We start from the raw sequence: 21,992 nt of genomic DNA, 5'->3' as shown, positions 1-21,992 counted from the left end.
TTTTTTTTTTTGGCACGTGCAATAATTATAATAATAATAATAATTCTTTTAAAAATACAACCGGGAATTTCAGATCCGTACAAAACTGAAGCCAACCCCGTCCCCATTCACAAGAGATAACGAAGGAGAGGAGGCTTGGCGATGGTTGGGGTTGAGGCACAAGGGAGGGAGGAGGAGGAGGAGGAGGAGGGAGAAGACCGTCGGGGAAAGGGGGAAATCGAGAATCCGAGATTCAGCCAGCCGGCAAAGTCAATCGACACACTTTTTTCCGGGGAGGAGGGGTTTGTTATTCTATATACAGCGACCGAATTCGAGGGATGAATATCGAGGGTTGTCAGAGCCCAAAATAACACACTGTTGGATGTCGGGGAACAAGAGGTCGTCTTGGGGACGCATCCCTTCAAGGAGGAGACCTTCCGTGCCAAAGGAGGGACTGGAGGGGTCTGCTATATTTTAAAAGGCGTCTCTCTCTCTCATACACGCACAGAGTTAGACGACCCACACTCTGAATTAAGGTGACACACACGACCGTGGAGCTGAGCTCAAGTGGGGCGACGCTTTCCGGACCGTCGAGGGGCCGTCCTTGCAGTGCAGAGCCACCGCTGAACTTTAAAGAGACGCCGGTTCCGTTTTCTACAGCGGGGCGGGAAGGCGACTCTTTGCAAAGGGGAGATCCCCGCTGGAAGGCCGCTGCCACTTTGGGAAGGACGCAGATCTCTTCCCAAGAAAGGTCAGTCGCGCTCCCGGGGCATCGCAGATGGGTGGGACTGGGGCCTTGCGACAAGGACAGGAGGGCCTGCGACGTAAGTCAGCGTCCCTCCAGCTAGAAAACCCTTGCCACCGGTTGCTGAACCCGAGCTTAGTGTTTATATTTGGATAACCTTAGGCAGGGAATCCTGCATTTAAATACCCGAGACTTAACAGCCGCTGAATAAAGCGCCGGGCGCGCTGAAGTTTGAAATGGCACACGTCGAAGGTGGCATTTGAAAAGGGAGCGCCCCCTCCCGCTGTTTTCGGTGGGGCAGGGTACTTAGAAGGACTCCTTTGAGCAAGGGATACCCCAGAGTTTGGGATGTGGGGGCGACGCTTTAAAATCTCTCTCACACTCTCTCACACACAAGAGACACCAATTGGGCGCTGCAAGAAATTCTGGAGCGAATGGAAGTCCTTTAAAAGGAAGGGGCCTTTTCAAAAAAGGACAGGGGATTTTCATAGCAAAAGGGGGTCTCTTCCCCGCACCCCTCTTGGAGGTGAGCACCTGGCAACTCTAGGCAGACTTCCCGGCCGGGTCTCGACCCAGCTTTTTCAATAAATATAAGCCCGAAGTAACGTTTCATTAGTCCTGGTTTTCTCAAAACCAGCTCCCCGGCTCACGCGGGGAGACGCAAGTCTTTTTTTCCCCGACTGTCGGGGGCAGAGAGAAAAAACAACCCAAAGCAATTTCCTTGTCTCTATCTTTCTCCAGCAGTCCCAGAGGGGAAGAAAACCCCGACGGCTTTCTCTGGAGGGAGCGCGGGAGAAGCGCGGACCGCCGTCGAAGTGCATGCAGAAGAAGGGCGGACGGCGGCGGTGCGCCTCACGGGCGGTGAAGCAGCATTGGCTGCGGCGGCTGCAGTTCTGGCTCGACGGCGCTTCGCGAGGGAGCCACGCTCGAGCCGCCGCTGCCGTTGGTGTCGTGCAGTTTGCGGACGTGCTTCTTGAGGTCAAAGTTCCTGCAGAAGCCTTTGCCGCAGGTGGGGCAGGTGAAGGGCTTGGTGTCGTTGTGGGTGTGCATGTGGAAAGTCAAGTTGTACACCTGGTGGAAGGCTTTGTTGCAGATATTGCACTTAAACTGCTTCTCGCCGCTGTGCGTCAGTTTGTGGTTCTTGTAGTTTCCTGTTTGGTGGGGAGGGGGGGACACAAACAACAGGGCGAGGCGCTCAGTGAGGCACGTGGGGAGACCCTCTCCCGCCCCCCCAAGCACACACAGCCCAAGCGCGCGCGCACACCCACACCCACCGCTACAAACAAATAAACAAAAAACAACAACAACACAAAACTAGCTCGGGTTAACATCTTCGGTTGGCATTCCGGAGTCCATTCCGTCGAAAGAATTCAAATTCTTTAAAATTTTTCTACTTAAAAACAAGAACGAAACAAGCAATCGAACGAAAAACCACACACGCAAACACACAGACACCAAAATCCAAAGAAACTGAAATTTGGGACGCTCCTGGTTAGCCGATTTGTGTGCCCAGATCCAAAACGCCGCTTATTTGGACAAAATTCCGTGAACTGACTTCCAGACTGACCTTCAGGAACCGGGGTACTCCAAATAATAAAGCGGTTTAAATCCCTTTCCTCTCCTTCTCCCTCATCCAAAATAAAATAAAATCGTTAGCCAGCGAAATCAAACCGCTTTGGGGTGGATTAAATTAGGACTGGAATAATCCACAATGCGGTACTAAACAAAATCTACGATTTTTATTTTTAAAGATTTGCTTCACAAATAAATATTTAAGATGGGAATGTTAATTTCCTGCACCTCTGCGAAGCGGAACCATCTTAATCCGAAGCGGTGCGTTGTGGATCCGGGTTTTCTTTTTGCAATTTGCATCTACAAACAGAACCGTGCAGAATATTCGGAGTTTACTCTCATAAGACTCGGGTTAACACTTGCAAGCCTATAGTTCATTTATTTGGAAATAAGTGCCGTCGAGCTCAACTGGGTTTACTCCCAGGTAAGAGTGCAAGACATCGCTGCCTTGGGTTTCAATAATATACGCGCCGCCTCACAAGTAAGTCCCACTGGGTTCAGGAAATTGCGGCCTTATTTCTAAGCAAGCCCACGGAAATCAGTGGCACTTATTTCCGCATAAACCTGCACAAACTAAGTTGTTAATCCCAATTATCCTCACAATAATTGCAATCGTTCTCGCGTTTTTAAATCCACACTAACGCTTTGCCCCTCACCCCAATTAAACAGAAGTGGCCATCTCAGAAAAACAACAATTGGAGAAGCTAAATAGATATCTCTCTCTCTATCTTTTGCTCCTGGTTTTGTATAACAGCGGGGATCCTCCGTTCGTCTTCCCGCAACATAACTCTCCGAGCTCACACAAACAATAATGCTGGCGTAACATTTTTGACACGCTTAAAAAATATCCGTTTGATATCCGTTTTAATTTTTTTTGGCATATTCGTTTTGAACATTGGACACGGGAGGAAAAAAGGGTGTGCGCGCGCGCTGAAACAACAACGACGCCATCGAATGCAGAGTCGTACCTTTTTGGTGAAACCCTTTCCCGCAAAACTCGCAGACGAAAGGTTTGTAGCCCGCGTGGATCCGCGTATGCGTGTTCAGCGTGGAGCTCCGGTTAAACGCTTTCCCGCACTGGTTGCATTTATGAGGCTTCTCCTGTATTTTATTTTTTAAAAATTTTAAGGAGAGACAAACGCAATCAAAAGCCAGTCCGTTTTGCAGCTTCTCTCCAAGCGGGGCACAATCCTGGCTCTCTTTTTCCCCACCCCCCAGGACAGCAAGAACTGGGGTGGAAGGTGCTGTTTTCGCTTGGAAAGAAGATCAGCTTCCTTTGCTACCCGAGAGGGCCTCGTCCTGTTAAGTTTAAACTCTGGCGGCGAGCGCCCCTCAAGTCTGTTGGAGACTCGCGCGGGGTTGCGGGGAGGGAGAATACCGAAGCTGGAACTCGGAGCCTAATCGCGCTTGGTGGGATGTGAGTTTAGTCGGGCTTACTTCCGAGGAAGCGCATTTCAGGATGGTGGCCCTAGTGAAATAAACAGCCGACGGAGAGGCAGCAGTGGGGAAAAGGGAGAGAAGGGAAATTTGGAGAGGTGGCTGTCTAGGGGACAATACCCAAGCACTATTGTTGGGGAGGGGGAGAAAGGGGAAAAGACTAGTATTTCTCCCCCCTCCTCTCTCTCTCTCTCTCTCTCTCTCTCTCTCTCTCTCTCTCTCTCTCTCACACACACACACACACACACGACGAACAGCTCGCTTTCCAGTTACTGCCTCCAGAAGACAAACATTCCGCACGTCGAGGAGGCAGAAGAGTCTAACTCAGACAGAGGGAGAGAGGCAGATGCTGGCCAGTTCGACGGACCAGGGACGGGAAGGGAGGAGGCTTGCAGAGCCACGGCGCAGAGCCGTCGGGTGGGAGCCGCGCGTTGCTGCTGGCTTTGTACGCGGCGGTACGGAAAATCCGCGCGTTTGCTGGGCGCAGAGCGGAGGGAGAGCGAGCGATCGCGCGCGGTCGGTCGGTACCTGGGTGTGGATGATCTTGTGGCGACAGAGTGTGCTGGCCTGGCGAAAGCCTTTGCCGCAGACCTTGCAGACAAAGGGCCGGGCTCCCGTGTGCACCGGCATGTGGCGCGTGAGGTTGTAGTGCGCGTTGAAGACCTTGAAGGGGGAAGGGGAGGGGTCAGAAAGTGAAAGCAGAAAGAGACAAGAAACGCGATTAGAAAGGGTGCGCGAGAAAGCCAGCGCAGCAGCCGCAGCAAACAGCAGCCTCGACGGCCGCCTTGGCGGATCGGATTTGGGAGAGGGGCCGGATCCGGCACTTGCCTTGCCGCAGACCTCGCAGGTGAAGACTTTGGGCTTGGCGCTGGGCGAGCCGCGGCTGAAGTCCGCCCCGACGTTCTTGAAGGGCAGCTTGTCGGTGGCCAGAAGGTGCGCGGCGGCGGCGGCAGCTGCGGCGGCGGCTGCGGCTGCCGCGCTGTGCAGCTGGGCGTGCGCCAAATCCTTGAAGGCCGGCGTCGGGTATTTGTCGGGGCCGGGAGGCAACACGTGCAGCTTGTTCCTCTCAGCCAGGTAGGCCTTGGGCGCCGTCGGGGCGTGCAAGGCGGCGGGAGAGGAGGCGTGCAGCGGCGAGCCTAGGAAGTAGGACGCCACCGGGTGGAGGCTGAGGCCCGACGGCGGCGGCGGTGGCTGCGGCGGCTCGGTGGCGCGGCTGAAGTAGCCCAGGGTGCCCAGGGCGTGGAAGGAGGAATGGTTGACCACGCGGGGCCGGACAAGCTTGTAGTGCTGCTGCAGCGGCTGCAGGTCCCCCGACGGCGGCTTGAGGCTCAGCGCGCAGCTCAAAGACGCCGCCGACGAGGAAGAAGAGGGGGAGGGCGGCAGCGGCGGGTCCATCGGGGGCTTCCTGGGCTCCGAGCCCGCCTTGGCTAAGGGCTCGTAGGCCAGCGGCACGAAAGGGATCATGCAAGGGATGGAAGATGCCAGGCTGAGCGCCGCCTCCGCCTGTTGCTGCTGCGGCTTGAGGTGCTGCTCGGCGCTTTTGGGGCCCCCTCCTTGCAAGAAGTGGGGCAGCAGCGGCAGGGCTTTGGGCTCCGGGGCCGTCCGGGCCATGATGCGCTCGATGGAGAATGCCAAAGGCTTGGAGGCACTCAACATGTTGGCTCGAGGAGCGGCCAGGCTCTTGGCAGCCGTCGGGGGGTGCTGCTGCTGTGGCGGCTGGCCGCTATTGTTCATGGCTGGCCGCTCGCTTGCCTGGGCGCCTCTCCAGCTGCCTTTGCCCCTCCGCAGCCCGCTCACTGAGCGGAGCCGACGGAGCCCCGCGCGGCTGCTGCTACCCGCGATGCCTCGTCCTCCGATGCCCACACCAAGCCCACCGCCGCTGCCGCCCTCGCCGTTTCGCTCGCCGTCTGGACCGCCTCCAGAACCGCCGACAGCTGCCTCTCCATCTCGACGGCCGGCGGCGGCACCAGCCTGCGCATCCCGACGGACTCGTGCCGGCCCATCGCCGCCTCTGCGCGCCTTTGGCGGGGGACGGTCGCCCCTGTCTGCTCCTCCTCGCCTCTCTCCCTCGTTTTCTCTCTCAATGGAAAGTGTTGGGTCAATAGCAGCAGCCACGATCCCGCCAATCGTTAACTTCCAAGAGGAGAAGGTAAACTAGATAATTGCTCAATTCGCTTCCAACAGGCATTAGGAGAAGAAGGGGGGGGGGGAGGAAAGTGGAACCCCCTTCCCTCCCCGCTCCCAAGATCAGGAGGCTACTTTCCATTGGCGCCCGATCCTCCCCCGCCTCCTCCCCCCGCCCAGAGGGAAGGAGGTGGCTCTCCCCTCCCCCTCCGCCTCTGGGTCTCCCCCTCCTTCTCCTCTCCCCTCCTATTATTCCCAGTCTCCTTACCTTACACAGGCTTCAGAGGCCTCCAGATCAATGGTCTTGTTTGCCTTTAAATGACATCATCTTTTCCTTTATAATCATAAAAGGAAAGACAATTCGCGGCGTGACCTCTAAATCAGGGAAATTGGGGGGCCACAGCGACGGGCTTCTCTCGGACAAAGGAGGGGCAGTTGCGCTGCCTGCTTGTCAGTTTCAGCCCAGGCCGACATCCCCGCGCTGTGCACCTGGGCGCGCGTCTTGGCTGCTCTGCTTCTGCCCCGGGTCTGCTCCTTCTTTCCTCCCTCCCTTCCCTCCTTTCTCGGTGCCACTTCGGAGGTAGTCCTTTGGACGCCTGGCCTTTTGACAAACGCGCCGCCCTTCCCAAGAAACAAAAACGCTTCGCTTTCCCGAGGAAAAGCGCGGGGCTGTCGGCGGCGGCTGCAGCTCCGAGCGGGTGTTAGACGGGGCGTCCCAGTGTAGACGGGCAAGCCGGATGCAAAGGAGGAAGCCGTCGGGGAGACCCAGGTTTCCGGAGCGTTGAGGATGATGGCCTCGCGCCCAAGACCAAACTTTCAATAGCTATTCAAGCAAGGGCGACCCCAACCACTGCAAATTGGGGGTGGGGAGAGACAGACGGCAAAATGCCCAGCGCGAAAACCAGAGGTCAGCTGTCCCAGCGAGAACTCGGGAGGCTACAGTGAGAGATCACATTGAAATCAACGAGGAAGAGGTGGTTCCCCCACCGCCGTCGATTTTGATGGCTCCAGATTGCTCACCCAGCGAGTAAGGGAATTTCTGGAGTCATTTTCCCCACCTCACCTCAGACTGGGCTTTCAGTCCAACCTGCTTTCTAGAGGCTGCTTAGCAACACAGCCTCGCTGTGCTCTAAATAGCGAGGTGTTCCTTCAAAGGAACCTTTCGGAGCTTTTGGTACTTTTCAGAGCTCCGGGAACAAACTAGCGCTTAGCTTTAAACCAGTTTCATCAACGAAACAGAAACCACGCGCATTCTCTTAGGTTTAAAAGAGAAACAGATCCCGGTTCTCTCGCTTGTGAGTTGCTAAACGTAGCCAGCTCCGGCTGAATGGCGGGAGCCAGCGAGGCTTTGCCGTCGGAAGACACCCTCCACCCTTCAAATCTGGAACGAGCCCAAGGAAGTGAATTGCAGGGCTATTACAGGGCCGTTTCGGGCCAAATTGGTTTGGAGCCTCTCCGCTTTCAGATGATCCACTAATTAACGACAAATCTCTCTTTCGGTCCCCGGGGCCAAGGGCTATGTAAACAGGCCGGGGAAGGCGCGGGCCTGGATTTCCTCCTCCGAGAGGACGCAAACGGGCAGCAGAATAAGCGTTTGTCGTGTGTATTAAATCCAATGTTTCCTAATAGCTTCACAGCATCCTCAGCACAAAGGAAAGAATTAAGAAAAAGAAAACACCCACAGATTGTACTGGACAAAAAAACAAAAAACAAACAAACCACCAACATATATTACAAACGCTCCAAAAACGATCGCGACGCATTGTGCTTTGTAACTCAAGTGGGACTAGAGAGGCGTGGAATATTTCTTTCCTTGCCACATACCCGTCCCATGCCCACCGCGAGTGGCTGGTCCCGTGCCCCACAGGAGAAATGCCGCAAAGCCTTTTGCGGGTGCTTCTCTTTTAAGGGCATTTGGGATAAGAATTCTATGTATTCATTCCTTCCTTTATTGCATGCCTACCCCACCCTTTGTCGTCAAGGAGCTTGAGGGGGCGCACACGGTTCGCCCCCTCCTCATTCCATCCCCACAACTAGAATACACGCGACCACCATCGTCAGGCTGGCCTCTTAAATATATCACAGCAGAATCCCCCTCCCTAACTTTTAACTGCACTCGCGGGCAGCTCCGCGTCAGCTAGGATCCGTCGAAAGACCGTGCAGATCTAACAGACGCGGCAAGCCCTTTCCCCCTCGACGCCCAATGAGTCCTGGATTTACTCCCTTCCAGCGGGGAGGTGGGGTTTTTCTCCCTGGGATCCCTTCCCCACAGCAGATGGGTTGGCGCAAAAGTTCTCTCCCCCGAGGGAAGCTCAGCTTCCCTTCCCTCGCCCCCCGAGGCAGACGCCAGACGGGCGCAGTTGTGGCGCGAGGAGGCAAACCAGGCTGGTTTCAGCGTACAGGTGAACTGGCTCACCTGGGCGACAAGGAAACATTTTGGCCACTTATCTTCCTCCTATTATATTTTATCTGTTTATTATTTAATAAAAATATCTTATCTGCCCGACTCCCCATTTACTTCTGTGGCACCTCGCCGCGCCCTCCATCAATCCCTCGCCGTCGAATTTTAAAGGGGATGGATTCGGTTCCTCGCTTCCTGCGCTCCACCCCTCGGCTGGGAACTATTTCAGGCTAAGCTTTCGCTTCCTTAGCGCCTCAGCAGCTGGCTCGCTCCTGGTCTTTCTGAGATCGACTTTTCTCTGACAGGTGTTTGGGAGGAGGCGAAACGACACGCCGCGTCGTCGCTGGAGCGTAGGAAAGCTGGTCCCAAAGCGACAATTACTGGCTCTGCCGTTAAGACAACGCCGGACCGAGGAGGAGTTTGGGCAATCTAGCGCCGGATTCCGGTGTTTGGTTTTACAGTGAAAAGAAAGAGTGTGAGAGAGAAAGAGCCAGAGAGTAAAGAGAACAGACTAGGCTGAAATGGAAAGTGTCACCTGGAAGGGAAAAGATCTCCCTTTCCAAGCCGAATTCACGCTACAATGCAGTGTTACTTCGGAATGCTTCTCTGAAGCACTTCTGCCCTTGAAACCCTCCAAAGTTAGGCAACAGCCCTAAATGCATAAACTTGGGAGGAAGTCCCTCCTGGAAGCAGATGGGACTCTAAGTGCGTAGGATCGCTCTGCGCGAGTGTGCAGAATTCCAGTCACGCGTGGTCATCCTAAGCTGGTTGATTGAAAAGGAAATCCTCTTGGGTTCCGTAAGAACTTGACAGTATAGGATTGCAGCTGGATCGTAGGCAAGTTCAGGCCCATCATGTCCAGCCCGGCTCGCTCTCAACCTAAAGAATCGTAGCTTTCTGCATCGGAGGAAGCGAAACCTGTCATCTTATATATGCCTTTGGTTTTTCAAGGCACCACAACTATAAGATGTTTCCATCCTATGAATGTTTCCTCGGAAGATAGGTCTGACGGAGCCAGTGGATTAGCTGCGCGACTTGCGCGCTCCCTCACCCGTCAATCCGTTTGCTCTCTTATCCTAAAGCCGTCTCTTTACTGAATCTCGAAATACGTGCCCATTGCCCAGAGTCTTGAGGAAGCAAATGAGTCTGACTCATCAGTGAGGATGTGAGGTGCAGACGTTTTAAAGAGCGACCCGGTCACCAGGTCACCACCAATAACATCCTTACAGTTCTGCTAGAGAATCCGGAGAGAAACGTAGCGCCAGATTCTACCAGAAAAGGCCCAGAGAAGGATTGTTTGGCAATGTGCTTTCTACCCAAGCTCAAACCAGGAGCGGGTCGCTTCTCCTGGGCAGGCAAATCAGGCGAACTCCCAAATCTTCTTCCAAGGGAAGGAAGAAACGAGGGAGGAAGACCTGAAGCCTAGGCCAGGGGTGCTTAAGGTCGCAGAAAAACCCTCCCCGTTTCAGGGAGAGAATAATTCAGGCCCCATCTGCGCTAGACATTTAAATCAGTATTAAACAATCAGTTTCCCACGAAAAATCCTTGGAACTCTAGTTCCTTAAGCATGCTGAGAGTTGTCAGAAGACTCCTATTCCCGTTTCCTATGGTGCTTTAACATCCCTCTTGCCAGGAAATTATGGGAATTGTAGTTTTGGGAGGGGACTGCTGCACAACTTTCAGCACCCTTAGCAAACTACAGTTCCCAGGATTCTCGCGGAGAAGCCATAGCAGTTTAAAGCTGTAAGATAATGCTTTAAATGTCTAGTGCAGATGGGCCCCTATTAAAGCGAATCTTTTAGGAGACGGATGGGAGGGTTTCAGACTAAAGGGATCTACTTTTTTATTTTTAAAAAGAAAGCTAGAACTGCCCAGATCCGCCAAGTGGAGTTTGGTGCAAAAGACATACACTTAACAGAGGTTCCCAAACTGTGGCCATTGACTAGGCTTGCCATACCTCAGGAAAATTCCTGAGATGTCTTGGTTTTCGGGTGTAAAAATGGCGTCGGGGGAAAATTTTGCCGAATTGGCAAAATGCCAGGAAAATCCCGATGGAAAAAGCAGCGCAAGCAGCTCCAAAGGCATAATATCACTATTTCTTTGTTTGTTCCCAAAAATAAAAGCTCAACAATGTCGGTGGTTTCCTTAAAGAAGCTCAAGAATTTTACTTTTTGAAATATGGCAACCTACCATTGGAACACGAGACAAGCTTCACTCAGGACATGCCTGTGAATTTAGGGTCGAAGACAGTATTGCATTTTATTGTATTACAATTTGGAGTCTGCAATTAACTGCAATGTATAAGAAACTGAAGAAGCACGGACAATGCAAAATCGCACAGCTTGTAACAGAGCGCATTGCCGCGGCTGCTACAACAGGCAGAAAGGTCCGTCAAGACCCCCCAGCAATTTTCAAGTGGTCTGTGGGGCAGAAAGGTCTGGGAACCCCTGACTTCGAATGAAAGAAGCCTGAACGTCGGAATTCGTTCTGAGTACTAGAACTGATTTGAACTCCCAGCCCTTCAACACACCCAAATACAGCCTTTGTTATCCGCCCCCCTGCGCCTTTCTAAATTACGTATCTTATGTAACCTGGAGGGGGAGAGAAGAGGAAAGCAGCTTTATCTGCGCTCCACGTACAGACTGAGTCCAGCCAGATTGACTCCGAAATAAGCCCCAGTGAGCACAACGGGTCTCACCCAGAACTAACATTCTCTTGTTGCATGGTTGCACGGAAGTTGTGTCTCGCTTTACGCCGTCTCTCTCTCTCTCTCTCTCTCTCTCTCCTCTGCTTTTCTTGCTCACTTACATTTACTTGTGGTCGAAGCCCTCTCCCTCTGGGCTTTTCATTAGCAGGCAAACGCATCGCAACCTCAGGGCAATATCTGAACCCAGAGGCGATTAGATCGCCAATATCACCAAAGGCACGAGCTTCGCGCCGCTTCCCATCGCGGGCAGCTGGGAATCCGAAGGGGCGCGCCCCGTCGAGTCGGAAGGGCCGCTTTCTGCCCAGGGTGTGGGCGAGACCTCGCCTTCCGAGGGGGTAACCTGAACTTGACATCTACGCTTCTGGTGAAGGATCGCATAACCGCCTTTTCCCACTTGGTGGGGGCATTCCCCCCCCCCATTACTAAAGACAGCGCGGATAGCGGTTAGAGCGCCTGGGAGAGCAGGGTTCAAATCCCTACTCGCCAGGAAGCTCACTGGGTGACCTTGGGCCAGTGTCTCAGCCTAACCTACCACAAAGGGTTGTTGTGGAGAGCGGGAGAATCCTGTACGCCCCCTCGAGGAAAGGTGGGATAGAAATGCAGTCAATAAAAACTATTAAAATAGAGCAGGCATAGGCAAACTCGGCCCTCCAGATGTTTTGGGACTACAACTCCCATCATCCCTAGCTAACAGGACCAGTGGTCAGGGATGATGGGAGTTGTAGTCCCAAAACATCTGGAGGGCCGAGTTTGCCTATGCCTGAATAAAAGGACGTTTCTAGGATTTGTAGAACCCGAGATGTGAGGCAAATGGGCAAGGCCCTATTCTCATTTGTTTAGGGAGAAACTTTTAGCTGTTTGTATGAAGTATTTACTTTGCCCCCTCCCAGAAATAAAAATAAATTCCGGGTGCCCATGCCCAATTCTAATCTTCCACACAATAACCTTGGGCTATGGCAGCAAGAGGAAACTTTCTGCAAGGTTCCCAGCCTCTCAGCGAGACAGAGGAGTGGTGAGGTGGGTGGCTGGGTATTTATTGCCCCCCCCTTTGGAAAGCCAGTTCCACCAAAGCAAGAAATAGACGCCTTCGCCTTCTCTCAAAGTCAAAAGGCAGCAGAAACGCACGTCTAGTCCGCCGCGTCCACGTCAAAGAGGAAACTGGCAAGCCTGAACGCTGCACCTGAACTCCATCTGTCCAGCTCAGGGAAAGAATTGCTCCACTGTGGAAGTGTATGGTGAAAAATAAGTCCTATCAAAAGCAGCAGCAAAAAAACAAAAACAAAAAACCCCCAAGAAAAACACCAAAACTCAGCGCTGCGTGCGCTAAAATATGTGTATCTGATTGTGAAAGGCGAGCTGAATTTACGCACTTGCATCTGAGTTCTAGAATAAAGGTAAAAGCAATCCCGCTGTTGCAAATAAGTAAGAGAGAGAGAGTGTGTGTATTTCGCCCCCCTGCAGAATGTGTGAGAGTCCACAGTGAACCGCCGGCCCTGTTACCCCGATCCAGCTGCGGGAGAGAGGTCTGCGCTTTTGACACGGTTTCACCTGCCCCGGTTGATCCAGGCGCGCCTTCGGAGCGCATCAACGGCTGTCAGGCCCAGGTCGCCAGACGCGCGTTCGCAAAAGGCTCTGAAACCCAGAGAGGATTGAAAGGCAAACTAAACAGAGCCGATGCAGCGATTGCTGCGCTTTTGGAAACCCAGCCCCTCACGAACCACCTGCTAACCAAGCCGGACCACAGAGCCTGCAAAAGACGTCTTTCCTTGGGCGCTTGGTTCCGCGTAAGCGTGAGCATGAACTCAGACTTGCAGCCGTCCGGAGAGATTTAGAGATTGGGCTCCAGACAAAGGGGTGAGACGGTGGGGGGGGGGGGGGGAAACCACATGAACACACACAAATGACGATCCACGGGACAATAAACTTCAGGACTTTCAGCCAGTGTATAAAATAAAATGGCGTGCTCATGAAACTGTGGATGGCACTAAATCACTAAGTCACAAACGCTGAAGCGTGGACAACAGAAATCGGCCCTGCCAGCCCTTATAGAAGAACCAACATTCATTTTCCTCTGCTCAGGGCGCGGAACATGTCACTGCCCTCCAACGTTTGAAGGCATCATTTATAATCGTCATTCTCACTCGGATACCTATTTAGACATACGGGCCACTAATTTATGTTTCAAGTCAGAACTGATGGAATATTCCCATCGTTAATGTCAGCTGACACAAAAAACCTGCTCTATTTCTAACGATATATTTTTTTAAAAAAAAATAATGTTAAAGGGGGTTCCCAGTGCTTTTTTCTGGAGAAAAAGGTGGGGGAACTCACCAATAAGTTTGCTTATTACCAGCCCAGTGACAGTGCCAGACCAACCACCCCCTGCCAGAGGCGAAATGTAAGATATTATTAATAATTTGGATTAGAAATTGTCACAACTTTGATTACAGATACGGGTGGGTTTTTGGCTCAGGCATTGGGTGTATATTCCAGCACCCCCAGGCAAAATAAATAAATAAAATAATTATTTAATTGAAAAAAGGGAAGGGAACTCAGACCCCCCCCAGGTCCTGCTCAAAAAATCCCCCTCTCCCACCCAATACATTTTGTTCTGCCTGAGTTGGAGCAGCAAACCATGCCTCCTCATAGGATTCAAGGCTGACCAAATTATTTTGGACCCTGGGGCAATAAATCACCCATATCACAATCAGTGGCCTCTGCGGCCAGGAACCTCCACGCTAATGAGAGTTGCTATCATCTTGTCTTGTAACAAATCACTGCAATTTGGGCATCTGAAAGGTAGCAGTAGCAGGACATTTTCTGGACCAGCGCTGGCTGCTGACGTGGGTCTTGCAGCATGGCCTTAAAAGATCTCAGCCGGTTTTCAATGCATTAATGCATCGCTTATGTAATTTAAAGTTGGCTTTCCTGGTCCCCATGATGTCGCCTAGACATCCGTACGCGGCAGCACATTCCATTGAGATCAATAGCACCTCCTCCCAAGTAAACGCGGTGCAGATCAAGGGATCAGCTATGACTGTCAGTAACTCCCATGCCAGTCTCAACCCTGCTAATGTCATATTCCCAGGGAATATTCAGGTCAAGTATACTTCTGTCAATATCCCCTGTATCAATAACAACTCTCTCACGGATACTGCTCACTGCCAGCCACTCTCTAGTCTAAAGCCACTCTAGGTGATGGATTCACTGAATAAGTGACCATGCTCTTGTCCCTTTACCAGGTATGCAGGAGAGGGGATTTCTACACTTGCTGAAATATGATTATGATTTACAAGTCACCTTGTACCCAAAGGTCTTAGGCACCTTACACGGTAAACAAATATTTCAAACATAAAACAGTGATAACTAAATGATCATACGAAACAACCCCCACAAAAACACATCCCTCCCTCCCTCCATAAAATTGGTACCCTCTCCTGTTATATATCAGACATCTATTATGTCTTCTGCATCTGCTGAAGACATTTATCCTTCAACAAGCCACCCAATTAGCTTGTTGACTCTGTATTGGCTATGAAATTGTTGTCATATATGCATTAGTACCTAAACACACAGTATATATGTGTGTGTTGTGAAATGGCTTTGAGATATTTCATTTAATTCATGAATTGCTTCCTATGAAGTGATAATGAGGCCATCGCAAAGCAATCACCATAAAACAGCAAGCAGTTAAAAAACGTTCACTGAACAAGAGAGAGACAGACAGACTGACAGACCATTCAAATGCTTAGGCGTATTAAAGAAGACTTAGCGTGGTGCAAATGCGATGCTAGACTTTGACACAACAATTAAAGGGGCGGGAACTTCCCTGCAATCCTTCCCTAACAAACAGGCAAGGATTGGATGTTCTCTGCAGGCATATGTGACAACTCCCAGTGAATATGGTGGGGCCAAAGCTGGAAGGCTGAGGTATTGAGGAGTGATGTTTTAAACCAAGCAGCTCTCACAACTCAGGGTGAAATGCTCAGCACACTTTTGTTGTTTAGTCGTTTAGTCGTGTCTGACTCTTCGTGACCCCATGGACCAGAGCACGCCAGGCACTCCTGTCTTCCACTGCCTCCCACAGTTTGGTCAAACTCATGCTGGTACCATCTAACCATCTCGTCCTCTGTACCATCTAACCATCTCGTCCTCTGTAGTCCCCTTCTCCTTGTGCCCTCCATCTTTCCCAACATCAGGGTCTTTTCCAGGGAGTCTTCTCTTCTCATGAGGTGGCCAAAGTATTGGAGCATCAGCTTCACGATCTGTCCTTCCAGTGAGCACTTAGGGCTGATTTCCTTCAGAATGGATAGGTTTGATCTTCTTGCAGTCCATGGGACTCTCAAGAGTCTCCCCTCCAGCACCATAATTCAAAAGCATCAATTCTTCGGTGATCAGCCTTCTTTATGGTCCAGCTCTCACTTCCATACATCACTACTGGGAAAATCATAGCTTTAGGTGGTAAAACCCTAATATAACTCAGTGGGGCTTGTTTCCAAACACAGGTTCTGGCTGATGGTCAGTCCTCCTTATCAGGCTTCTAGTTTCCTCTTCTTTTGCATCTAGACACAACAGATGCAATCCTGGCTGCAATGTAACACTCCCTTGAATGGCCACACATCAGTGAATAGCAAATGCTGACTTGCAGGTGTTCCTCTCAACAACCCCGAGACACAGCTCTTCTGAGACGATACTAGAAAAATGAATTTTTGACTAATGCAGACATGATGACTTCAATTCCAACCAAGCTTTCTCTCTCACGCACTCTTCTTGCTTTGCTTGATAAAGAGTTCTAGAAGACACAAAGGCTTGCTCTCTATCATAAGGCATTTTGGTTGGTCATAACAAAGGGTGTTGTTGTTTTTTAATCGTTCAAAAGAAAAGTGGCATTTTATTTTATTTAACATAAACTTACATTCTGCCTGAGTGTAAGAAAATCTCTAAGCGCTTTACAGAAAAGAGAGAAAAATCTCTAAGTGGTTTATTTTATAAAATATAAATATATAAAAACTTTAAAAATACTGAAAATATAAAAATTGTTGATAAAAATATATACGGAAAATATTAAAAAATGATTAAGATCAACAGGAGCTAAAAAGAAATAAAAACACATGTAACTTCTACATGTCTGCATGTTTAAGCAGGCACCCAGAAGAGTAGAGAAGGTACAGTGGTACCTCGGGTTAAGAACTTTATTCGTTCTGGAGGTCTGTTCTTAACCTGAAACTGTTCTTAACCTGAAGCACCACTTTAGCTAATGGGGCCTCCTGTTGCCGCCGTGCCGCCAGAGCACGATTTCTGTTCTCATCCTGAAGCAAAGTTCTTAACCTGAGGTAGTATTTTTGGATTAGCGGAGTCTGTAACCTGAAGTGTACGTAACCTGAAGCGTATGTAACCCGAGGTACCACTGTACTTCCCTCCCTGATGTCAATAGACAGGGAGTTCCAAAGTGTGGGTGCTGCGACACCAAAATATAAATTTATGACACATGTTAATCAAGTATTATGTGGCCCCTAGAACAGTGCCGGTTTGGCAGATTGTAGTGGTCAAGAGGGCATTTATACAGTACAGTGGTACCTCGGGTAAAGAATTTAATTCGTTCCGGAGGTCAGGTCTTAACCTGAAACTGTTTTTAACCTGAAGCACCACTTTAGCTAATGGGGCCTCCTGCTGCCGCCACGCCGCTGGAGCATGATTTCTGTTCTCATCCTGAAGCAAAGTTCTTAACCCGAGGTACTATTTCTGGGTTAGCAGAGTCTGTAACCTGAAGCATATGTGACCCAAGGTACCACTGTAAGTTGATCCTGCAACAAAACTGGTCCCAAGTCATTTAGGGCTTTATATACGATTAGTAAACCCTTGAACCTGGCCCAGTAGCAATTGGACAATCAGTGCACATCTCTGAGCAGCGGTGTTGCATGCTGGCAGAGTCTTACTGTGTCGCGAAACAATGCAAAGTGAATTACTATGTCGCCAAAGGATGCATGTACAAAAAGTGTGTCACCAACATGAACAGTTTGGAAAGCTCTGGTCTAAACGACTGTGGACAAACTCTCTTGGTCAATGAATGGCTGTAGCTATTGCACCTCACACAGCTTGTAGCAGGTGCTTCTAACCACTGAAGCCACCTGGCCCATAGAAGCAAGTTGCACGGGGTGCCAGGGTGCCAAGTTCTGGAGGGCACCAGGGAAGAGGCGGAGGCTGGATGCAGCGCCTCCCAGCATCAGCTTGCCGCCCTTGCCCGCCTCACTGAAGCAGCGCTGTGCCCAGAGCCTTTCGCCTCTTCCCTGCCGGAGGAGCCGCCCTCCAGCCGCTGGCTGCCTTCTCCAGCCCCACAAAGCTGCCAGCAGCGCCGTAAAAAGGTCAGCAACTCTGGGAAACTCCAGCGCCGGAGGGATCTTTGTACCACGGCGTCATGGATATATTTAAGACGGCCCTGCTCCCTGGGCTTCCAGTGACAGAGCTGGATCAGAGTTTCACCCCCAAGGCACATCTAGTAACATCACCTGCCTCTTCATCTGTGTACCTCGTTTGATGGGTTTCGCTCTAAGCAAAGCTTATTTAGTTTGCATGCAGAGGATTGGCAAATGGCTTCATGACTTCATTGTCCCTGCTGCAAAATCAGAGGTTGCCCTTTCTTCCTCCTCCACTGGCACAGAAACCCTTGTATAGCATTATTACTATAGCAAGATGTCAAGAAGAGGTGGCATTAGCAGCTGAAGGGAAAATAATATGCCCTTAAGTTGTAGGGCCAGAAGAAAGGAAATGGATCCTTCTGTCCTAGTGGTTCTCAGCATCTTTTTTCTGGGCCACGCTTTCCGAGGAAACATTTGCTCGCACCACACCGATTTTTCAATTGACAAGAAATGCATTGGAAAACAAAAAAGTGCTTGATTGGTCACACAGAATACAACGACTTTATAGTATGATCACTTGACTTCCAGAAAGTATTCAACAATGCAGCTTCCTGCCACACTTGCCAACCTCTCCTGCCACACCAGTGTGGCATGCCAAACCCTTTGGGAGCCACTGTTCTATCCCATCATGCCACTGCCACACGGGATGCCCACATCCCCGTGGGATGTGAGACACAGAGCAGTCAAATACAACATTCCTAGAGGGGACATAAAAAGAGGGTGTCTGGACCAGCCAGTTGGAATTTCCTGTTTCCTCCCGGGCTGGGAGAGACTTCCTCTGCATGTGACCAGAGGTGGGCGAGGCCTCACCTGTGCAGGTAACAAAATACCTCAGGGGAGGCAGACATCTCTCTCTCTGACTCCATTCGTCGAAGAAGCAACATCTTCTTAGCCTAAGATGCTCCCTTGCCCCCTGCAAATATATAAGAGCCATTCCCCCTCCCCAGAGCACTTTCAGTAATTAAAGGCCATTTATCTTACTCCAATACCTTGGCCACCTCATGAGAAGAGAAGACTCCCTTGAAAAGACCCTTGTGTTGGGAAAGATGGAGGGCACAAGGAGAAGGGGATGACAGAGGACGAGATGGTTGGACAGTGTTCTCGAAGCTACCAGCATGAGTTTGACCAAACTGCGGGAGGCAGTGGAAGACAGAAGTGCCTGGCGTGCTCTGGTCCATGGGGTCACGAAGAGTCAGACATGACTAAACGACTAAACAACAACATCTTACTTGCATACAACTACTAATTATCAATAAAATACAAAGATAGCTAACTGATCAGGGCACCTCTCACGCAGAAATTAAACAGGTTCACCAGCTCAATTCTGCATATCCATGCCTGGAAATGTTTCCTATTGCTACTTTTCTGCCTTTCACTCCAACGGTAAAGACAGAAGAGCTCAGAAAGGGAGGAAAAAAGACAGTCGCTCTAGAACAGAAGCCTGTGAAAAGGGGCATAACATTGAGGACAATGAAGTAAAACCTTGAAACCTAAAGCACATTCATTCAGAAGCAGGTCTCTTTTTAGCGGAGCTTGCTTCTGAGTAAACATGCATATGAGCAACCATTTGAAAGCTGTGGTTCTTTGTGGGCAGAGAAAATAAATCTTTGGTTTAATTGGGTCTTGGCTTCCCCAGCCCTCACACCTGTTTCTAAGAGTCAAGTCTTGGAACGTGGGGCCATAATGAGAAAAAATAAGGCCTTTGGGCATTGCAGAGCGCCTTCCTCTCATTGATGTGGTGTAGTCATTAGGAGTTTTGGTTAGACTAGGGCCTGGGAGACCAGGGTTCAAAACCCCTCTCAGCTATGCTGGGTGACTTAGGGTCAGTTGTTGTCTCTCAGCATAACCTACTTTAGAGGGTTGTTGTGAAGATAAAATGGAGGTTGGGGTGGGGAAAACCATGCACACTTCCTAGATAAAAGGTAATAACACAGAAAGAAAATGATCAAAGCAAGGGTGCTGTTATGTACTGAGTTGAATAGGATCCAAACTGCAGCAGTCTGATTGGTCCTAGAACAATAGGATCCAAAAGGCAGCAGTCTGATTGGTCCTAGAACAATGCAGCAGTATGATTGGTTGGCAGGAACCACCCAATCATGCTCCAGATAGAAGTGAATCCACAACCTGATTGGCTTACAGTAGAATTCCGGAATTAGCCAATCATGTGCAGCCCATTGTGTAAATAATGTATATAAAGCAGATGCTTTGAGGGGACATCCATTCTTTCCTCCTCACCACTATGAGCTGAATAAAGAACATGAAATCACCTTGCGACTCTGAGTATATTTCAGGTGCCTTCTTGAATAAAATATTTGGAGCCCCAAGTAAGTCCTGCCCCCACAAAATCAACCACAAGATGCGGCACACCCCATTTCAATGGCAATGCCCATCAACTTTGGGGCTCTCTCAAGTGGGCTCCTGTGACTGAAGCATTTTAGCACCCCCCAACAAACAGGTATACACAGACATTTGGGATCAGGCAGCATAGTTTCTCACCAGGCTTGCCTGCTTTAACAGAAGTTCACTTGTTGGGGGGGCACCAGGTATATGTGAAGGTTGCAGATGTAGTATGGGGAAAGACGAAACCACAAAAGGGTGGGTGGGAAAGCACTGTGATGCTCAGAAATAAGGGGGTCGCCCTTTGGAACGCCCTCCCATCAGATGTCAAGGAAATAAACAACTACAGAATCTGACTTTTAAAGGTAAAGGGACCCCTGACAGTTTGGTCCAGTAGTGACCGACTCTGGGGTTGCGGCGCTCATCTCACTTTATTGGCCAAGGGAGCCGGAGCAGGGATGAGCAACAGGAGCTCACCCCGTCGCGCGGATTCGAACCGCTGACCGGCAAGTCCTAGGCTCTGTGGTTTAACCCCACAGTGCCACCCCTGTCCCTAAGACATCTGAAGGCAGCCCTGTTTAGGGAAGTTTTTAATGTTTGATTCTATTTTTAATATTCAGTTGGGAGCCTCCTAGAGTGAGCGGGATATAAATAAAATAAAATATAATAAATAATAATAATTTATTTATTTATTATTATTATTATTATTATTATTATTATTATTATTATTATTATTATTATTATTATTATTTGCCAAGAGATTTACAGCACAATCCTCAGTGATCCTACCGGGTTCTGTTGGTTTCAGTGCCGTCCAAGAGCGCGCAGGACTGCAGCACCGACAACCTGCGAGGAAGTCAACTGCACAGTCCTTCTGTCTTTAGTCCTGAAAGAGGTTCCAGAAAGCGGGGAGAGGGTGCGGATAAAAAACCCGCTGGTCTCTGAAATCGCCCAGCAGAAAGTTTCCGTTAACGAGCTTCCGCCCGGGCCTGCGCTTTGCGCCTTAGCGCGCAGAATGCACCAGGAGAAGCCTCCATCCCGGGAAAGGATCGCCTGGGTTTTTTAGCTCTTAAAACCAGGTGTGATCTTACAGGGAGTTGGCCTAGATGGTACTTCCGAATCCGAAATGCTCCGACTCTCTGAAATATCGAAGAAGAGAGCTTATTTCTAAGCGGCAGAGCTGGCGGCGATGATGCTGCCCGGACACCTGCGCCTGGGAAGCCCTTTTAGCCAACAAGGCTCAGGTGTGAAAAAAGGGCAATGGCTGCGTGGCGGGCGTGGCTTGGCCTGTGGGCTTGGAAAGAGGCGTCATACGGGAGGGAATGGCGGTGTAAACGCATCGCGTTCCCCGCCTGCCCCCCACGGTTATTGGGGTCTCCTTCAGCGGGGAATCCGGGTAAGTATGAATGAAGCGCTTTGGGGCCAGCCACGAGGCGCCAAAAAGCGGAGCAGGAGTTTCCTTCCGAGTCGGTGCAGGGCAACCCGGCCTGGCGGCTCTCTTTTCGTCTGAGCTCCGAGCCCAAGGGCTCCGGCCTGGGAGCAGGTCGCCCGCCTTCGTGGCTGGGCGCGCGTTGGTTTCGAGGCAGCTGTGGTTGATCCGCAGCTTCTCAGCGGGGCTGAGGTCGGGTGATCACATGTCCTGTATGATACAAGATTGCCCCGTATTTCAATGTAAAATTCTGCATCTTGTATTGATACAGTTTTGTCCTGTGTTTCAGGTCTTCTCTATCTTTATCTCTCTGCCAAGTTAGGGATCCTCTCCAAATGCGTGTGTTGGAAAGGGTGTGTGAAAGGTCATGTATTTAAGCTCTCAGTAGCTAAGTGCAGGGGACGCGGGTGGCGCTGTGGGTTAAACCACAGAGCCTAGGACTTGCCGATCAGAAGGTCGGCAGTTTGAATCCCCGTGACGGGGTGAGCTCCCATTGTTTAGTCCCAGCTCCTGCCAACCAGTGGCGTAGCATGGGGGGTGCAGGGGGGGCCGGCCGCACCGGGCGCAACATTTGGGGTTAGGGCAAATCCACGGGTTAGGGGGCGCAAATCCATGGGTTAGGGGGCGCAAATTACTTGCCTTGCCCCGGGTGCTGACAACCCACGCTACGCCACTGCTGCCAACCTAGCAGTTTGAAAGCACGTCAAAGTGCAAGTAGATAAATAGGTACCACTCCAGCGGGGAAGGTAAACGGCGTTTCCGTGCGCTGCTCTGGTTAGCCAGAAGTGGCTTAGTCATGCTGGCCACATGACCCAGAAGCTGTACGCCGGCTCCCTCGGCCATAA

The 21,992-nt window shown here is 50.7% G+C and overlaps 1 protein-coding gene across 1 annotated transcript; it reads right to left on the bottom strand.

Moving 5' to 3' along the window:
- Positions 1-5: 5 nt before the first annotated feature.
- FEZF1 (FEZ family zinc finger 1) lies at positions 6-8,527 on the bottom strand. Its single transcript, XM_083574580.1, has 5 exons — positions 6,126-8,527; positions 4,562-5,866; positions 4,262-4,396; positions 3,265-3,397; positions 6-1,875 (listed from the first exon to the last, which is right to left on the bottom strand). Exons 2-5 carry the CDS (start codon positions 5,465-5,467, stop codon positions 1,577-1,579), a joined length of 1,473 nt encoding a protein of 490 aa, XP_083430706.1. The 5' UTR covers positions 5,468-5,866; positions 6,126-8,527; the 3' UTR covers positions 6-1,576.
- Positions 8,528-21,992: the final 13,465 nt, after the last annotated feature.

Source organism: Podarcis filfolensis, assembly GCF_964270895.1.
Source record: "Podarcis filfolensis genome assembly, chromosome: 10".
In the NCBI taxonomy this organism is placed as follows: Eukaryota; Metazoa; Chordata; class Lepidosauria; order Squamata; family Lacertidae; genus Podarcis; species Podarcis filfolensis.
The sequence above is the reverse complement of the archived record's forward strand: the minus strand, read 5'-3'. Positions and strand labels throughout refer to the sequence as shown.